The sequence below is a fragment of the Sycon ciliatum genome, chromosome 12 (genome assembly GCF_964019385.1).
Source record: "Sycon ciliatum chromosome 12, ocSycCili1.1, whole genome shotgun sequence".
Classification (NCBI taxonomy): domain Eukaryota; kingdom Metazoa; phylum Porifera; class Calcarea; order Leucosolenida; family Sycettidae; genus Sycon; species Sycon ciliatum.
In genome coordinates this window covers 19,295,881-19,301,880 of record NC_088654.1, presented here as the reverse complement: position 1 = coordinate 19,301,880, position 6,000 = coordinate 19,295,881, and the positions used below count along the sequence as shown (strand labels likewise).

General features: G+C 49.1%; 1 protein-coding gene across 1 annotated transcript in view; it reads left to right on the top strand.

Moving 5' to 3' along the window:
- Window positions 1–179: 179 nt before the first annotated feature.
- Window positions 180–6,000, top strand: part of LOC135828901 (formimidoyltransferase-cyclodeaminase-like) — a 40,173-nt gene continuing 34,352 nt past the window's right edge. Inside the window, exon 1 of the mRNA XM_065341334.1 lies at window positions 180–402. Within this exon, the coding sequence (XP_065197406.1) occupies window positions 257–402 (146 nt within the window). The 5' untranslated portion in view covers window positions 180–256. The remainder of the gene's footprint in view (window positions 403–6,000) is intronic.

The window sequence follows — 6,000 nt, the reverse complement described above, 5'->3', positions numbered from 1 at the left end:
CGCGGCTTAAAGTGCGGAAAGATGAGAAACTTGCCAGGAATTCGGGGAATTTTTTAACTGCCAAGCTGGTTGCATGCACGTGACCCGCATGGCAGGATTATCTTGTCGTGCACGTGCAGCATGCATAGCATGCGTACATGTCGCGCGCCATGTGCTCATTTTTTGAATGAAAAAAAAAAGAAGGACAAAGAAGAACAAAACTGAAAAGTCTCCTTTCCCGTTTGGACACAACTACTGTGCTGCGGCGTCAGTCATCATGGCAGCAGGAGCAGCACTACTGGAGTGTGTCCCTAACTTCTCCGAGGGCCGCCGGAAGGAAGTAATCGAGGGGATTGCGGCGGCAGTGAAGTCAGTGAACGGCGTGCAGCTGCTTGATGTTGATCCCAGCGTGTCTGCTAATCGGTAAGACGAATGTTTGTGACTACCCTACAAAATGTATTGCTTCTATTCTCCTAAATCTATACTAGTTATCATCTAAATATTGCGACAGAGCTTTCGGCCATATTTTCAATTCATTGCATTCCCAACTCATCACAACCACGCGCTCTTCAGCCGAACCGTACAGACACCAGCAAGGACACTTCCGTTGAGAGATAATAATTATTGCTCCACGCCTCTAGACAGCTGTTTCGCTCCCTGTCGGAGCTCATCAGTAGAGGATGATAATGATGATAATGGAGGAATGATCATTCTTATACACAAGAAATGGCGCAAGTGCGCGCTTTCCACATATATCAATGGCATATGCAAGCTGCTAAAATGGTAAAGTGTGAGAACAGCGATAAATAATCATAGTACGCGCTCATTGGTGGAGAAACACACCACACAGGCGACGAAAATCTTACGTGGAATACTGATGCCAAAGGAAAGTACATGTATGTTGTTTATTATTATGATGTTGCAATGTCCATGTATGCAGGCCAGGCGAGACTCACCGCCGAGATCCCCCAACGCGACAGGCTCGGTTGCCGTTCAGGATTCACACCGACCTGTCCGCCCGTCAACAGGATCGACAGCGGGAGGCCCCACTGATGCCGATGTCGATGCACACCAGGAAACTTGTAGTCGTGAGTGGGATACTAACACGTCCATCGGCAACCACTGACAAACGAGAGGCCAGCTGGGGCATTCACTCCAGTCAGGGATGCTTGGTCGACGCTTCGTATCAGCAGCTCAGCTCATTTTGATCAAACAAAGATGTTGCAGATGTGTCTTGCTTTTCTCCTTCCTTCTTCACCGACTCGTCTTGTCATCTCTCCTTCTTTCTTCACCGACTCTTCGTGTCCACTCTGCTCTGCCACTAACGGCGCATTAAAACTTCAGAACTAAATATTGCGACAGAGCTTTCGGCCATATTTTCAATTCATTGCATTCCCAACTCATCACAACCACGCGCTCTTCAGCCGAACCGTACAGACACCAGCAAGGACACTTCCGTTGAGAGATAATAATTATTGCTCCACGCCTCTAGACAGCTGTTTCGCTCCCTGTCGGAGCTCATCAGTAGAGGATGATAATGATGATAATGGAGGAATGATCATTCTTATACACAAGAAATGGCGCAAGTGCGCGCTTTCCACATATATCAATGGCATATGCAAGCTGCTAAAATGGTAAAGTGTGAGAACAGCGATAAATAATCATAGTACGCGCTCATTGGTGGAGAAACACACCACACAGGCGACGAAAATCTTACGCGGAATACTGATGCCAAAGGAAAGTACATGTATGAGTTGGGAATGCAATGAATTGAAAATATGGCCGAAAGCTCTGTCGCAATATTTAGTTCTGAAGTTTTAATGCGCCGTTAGTGGCAGAGCAGAGTGGACACGAAGAGGCGGTGAAGAAAGAAGGAGAGATGACAAGACGAGTCGGTGAAGAAGGAAGGAGAAAAGCAAGACACATCTGCAACATCTTTGTTTGATCAAAATGAGCTGAGCTGCTGATACGAAGCGTCGACCAAGCATCCCTGACTGGAGTGAATGCCCCAGCTGGCCTCTCGTTTGTCAGTGGTTGCCGATGGACGTGTTAGTATCACACTCACGACTACAAGTTTCCTGGTGTGCATCGACATCGGCATCAGTGGGGCCTCCCGCTGTCGATCCTGTTGACGGGTGGACAGGTCGGTGTGAATCCTGAACGGCAACCGAGCCTGTCGCGTTGGGGGATCTCGGCGGTGAGTCTCGCCTGGACTGCATACATGGACATTGCAACATCATAATAATAAACAACATACATGTACTTTCCTTTGGCATCAGTATTCCGCGTAAGATTTTCGTCGCCTGTGTGGTGTGTTTCTCCACCAATGAGCGCGTACTATGATTATTTATCGCTGTTCTCACACTTTACCATTTTAGCAGCTTGCATATGCCATTGATATATGTGGAAAGCGCGCACTTGCGCCATTTCTTGTGTATAAGAATGATCATTCCTCCATTATCATCATTATCATCCTCTACTGATGAGCTCCGACAGGGAGCGAAACAGCTGTCTAGAGGCGTGGAGCAATAATTATTATCTCTCAACGGAAGTGTCCTTGCTGGTGTCTGTACGGTTCGGCTGAAGAGCGCGTGGTTGTGATGAGTTGGGAATGCAATGAATAGTTATCATCTAGACAATAAAAATGGGTTGTGAGAAACACTGGCTCGCACTCAATCATTACAATGTAGATTCTATCTACTAGTAGATAATTTTTCGACAGACACTTGTTGGCAAGCAAAATAACAGTACGTGTACAGGGTTTGGAGAACGATCATGAGCAGGTGTCACAGACTGCCACCATAGCTGAACGATCATGAGCAGGTGTCACAGACTGCCACCATAGCTGTTGTTGGTGGTGGCGGTGAGTATGGAGCAGCATGTTCCACGACCTCCGCGCACCACAATAGTTTGTCTTCTGCCGTCAGATTTAGAATAGAGAGAGAGATACCCTTGGCTTTGAGATCAAGCGCTGCTGCATCCTTCCGCTTTTCCCCATGGACAGCATGGCGGACGAGTGAGGGGCAGCTAGCCAAATAGAAGTTTCTCGGGAAGCCAGCAGTTGGGCATTCTGGCCAGCTGACCCAACCAATCAGGGTGGCGCTGACACATGTTGACATGAGAATTTCACTTGTTCGGTAAACAGTACAAGCGTGCAAAGAGAGAAACACAAAAGAAAAATAAGCAGGCACAGCAATGGCGAAAGTCAATGGGGTTGGTGTGCCATAAATGTAGTGAGTGTGTCGGCGAAAGTGCTGCAAGAGGGATTGTTTGAATTCGGGGAGACAGGTTATAGTTTTCTTCCCGTAGCACGTGAAACTCCTGTCGGGGAATCTCAAGCACGCACACAGAGTGCACCCGACACAACGAACACCCACTCAGTTCATATGGTTTACAAAGTTGAATGCATGATAGGATTAAAGTAACGGGAAGAGAAATAGAAAGTCGAAACTGTCTTCATGCCATTGCAATAATAATTACAACCACTGAACACCGCGTGGTTGAGAGCTCTATCTGCTCAGGGGGTGCATGCATGCGTGCACAGCACACCCACACGTAATGAGTCTGAAGCACATGCCAGTACGTCATATTAGGACGTGACGTGGCAACGTGATACTAGTACATGCCCCCTAGTGACAATTGTCACTAAAAATGAGGAGAAGAAGATAAAAAACAGTACCAATTATCGCAGAATAGGAGCCAATAAATTGAGAAAACAAAACAAAAGAACCAAATTTATGACACACACTATTAACCCTTTGTGGACGGACTGTACGAGTTTCGATCTAATAAGATCGAAACTTCGTAACTTCGTAACTCCATTGTTTCTTGAGCAAATTCCACAATCGAAGGGTCTACGTGGTAGCGGGAACTCCAAGCTGTCCAATGCAACAATCGCCGAAGAGTTACGATGTCGGACGCCAGAGATATCGCACGCCGTATTCTTACCTCGGCAAATTCAAATTTTTGATCAATCATTTCGCCATTTTGGGGGAAAATCCCTTTTCGTGTGCTCTTTGAGCGACTCAGCACATGATAATGACGTAGCCGGCTGAAGTTTGAATCGTCTCAAACAGATTTGAGCGTTCTGCGATGAAGGAGAGTGGAATGGCGTTGATGGGACAAATTTGCTTGCATATCAGGCTTGGAGACGACTTTGCTGTGTTACCGCGCCTGATTTGTGGCGGCTGGATAATGGAGATTGGTACCCTGGCGTTGCTCTCGTCAAGAGCTTTCCAATGAGCCCTTGATTGTGAAAATCAAGTGAAGGACACCAAAGTTTTGACATGGTAAAGTTGAAAATTGTACTGACATTTTGTAATTCTGGTGCGTACTGTGCTAGTAATCCGTCCATAAAGGGTTAAACGTCAATCGTCAGAGACGGCCAAAACACGAATTAGAGTCACGAGTCAGACCCAAACTCGGACAAAGCAGAGAACATAGTGGTCTCAAGAGCCATACCTACTAGGCTCACGGAGCAGGGCTCTGTCGCGGAGAAGACGACCACCAGCGGTGTCATCAGGTACACCAGCCAAAGGCACATGGTCCAACGGCTCGTCATCGATAATACTAGCTACATCTAGTGGCTCAGGGATACGACTGGAATGACTTCCAGCAGGCTTCAGCAGCTCTGTGTTGACGAGTTTTTCTGCTGTGCCACGGCCAATCACGACAGTTGAGGGACCAACGACTCGCTTGACGATCCAACCTTCTTCGAATTCGGGGAGTCGTTTCTGGTGCCGGTGTGGACGGCGGAAGAGAACAGACTCTCCAGCCGAGAACGCTTGAGTTGGCTCCTCGACAAAATCGCAGGACGACAACTCTGATTCCAGGAGATCGTACATGGCTGAGGCGCGACGCTGTATTTCCTCCGTCCAGCGGGGAAACGACCAATCTGTTGGGGTAGCATCCACCACGAGACTGCGGGGCTGCCAGCCAACCATTGCTTGCATAGGTGAGACACCGGTGACACTGTGGGGCCTGTTGCGGTAGAAGTACAGGAGCATAGCTAGGTCAACCTGCCAATCACTGGACTCGTCGAGGACCTTCCGCACCAAGGTCAACAGCGTTTGGTTGAACCGTTCTGCGGCACCTTGCGATTGGGGGTGGCGAACTGCGCCAAAACACACGTTGACCCCAAATACCTTGTAGAGGGATGACATCAGGGCATTGTGAAGCTCGGTGCCGTTGTCGGAGCGGATAACATGGGGAGGACCCCACCGAGTGCAGACACTAACAAATGCATCGGCGACAGACTCAGCATCATGGCGAACAAGTGGGACGACCTCCACCCACTTGGTGAAGGTGTCAATGCAGACAAGAACGCAGTGATATCGGCCAGACTTGTTGGTACCAAGCTCGAGCGTGTCAATTTGCACAACATGCCAGGGACCATCGGGAGTTACAGGTCGCGTTGGTTGCGGTAGACAAGGTTGAGCAGGATTTGCCGCACGGCAGGTAGTGCACTCTGACACGTAGTCACGGCAGCGCTGTGCCATACCAGGGAAATAGCATTGGCTACGGAGTAGACGCCACATACTTTCCCAACCGGCGTGACCACTCACAGTATGGGCGACTGCAAGTGCATCGGCAGTAAGACTCTGGGGAAGGGCAGGCACAAGCTCAACATCGTTGAGAGGCGATTTCACGCTGCGAAACAGCACATCATCCTCAATCACCAGCTGGGTTCGGACTCTGCTGTAGCTGGAGTTGGGAATCGGTTCACCGGAGAGAAGCTGGGCCTTAACGGACGAGATCGCCTCGTCGGCAACTTGGGCAGTGGCGATGTCACCCATAGCAAGAGGTGGGAGAGCACGAACGGTAACACCGGCTGCTGCAACATCAGGCTGTGGCTTCTTAGGACTGTCCGGCACACGGAACCAGGTAGGGACACGGGTTAGCTGATCCGAAATATTGTCCTCTGAGCGGACCCATTCAACGTCAACTGTAATGCCAGATACAGTGATCAAATCGTCGATGATCTGCAAACGACGCTGAACCAACGTAGCGTGAAGGCCACTC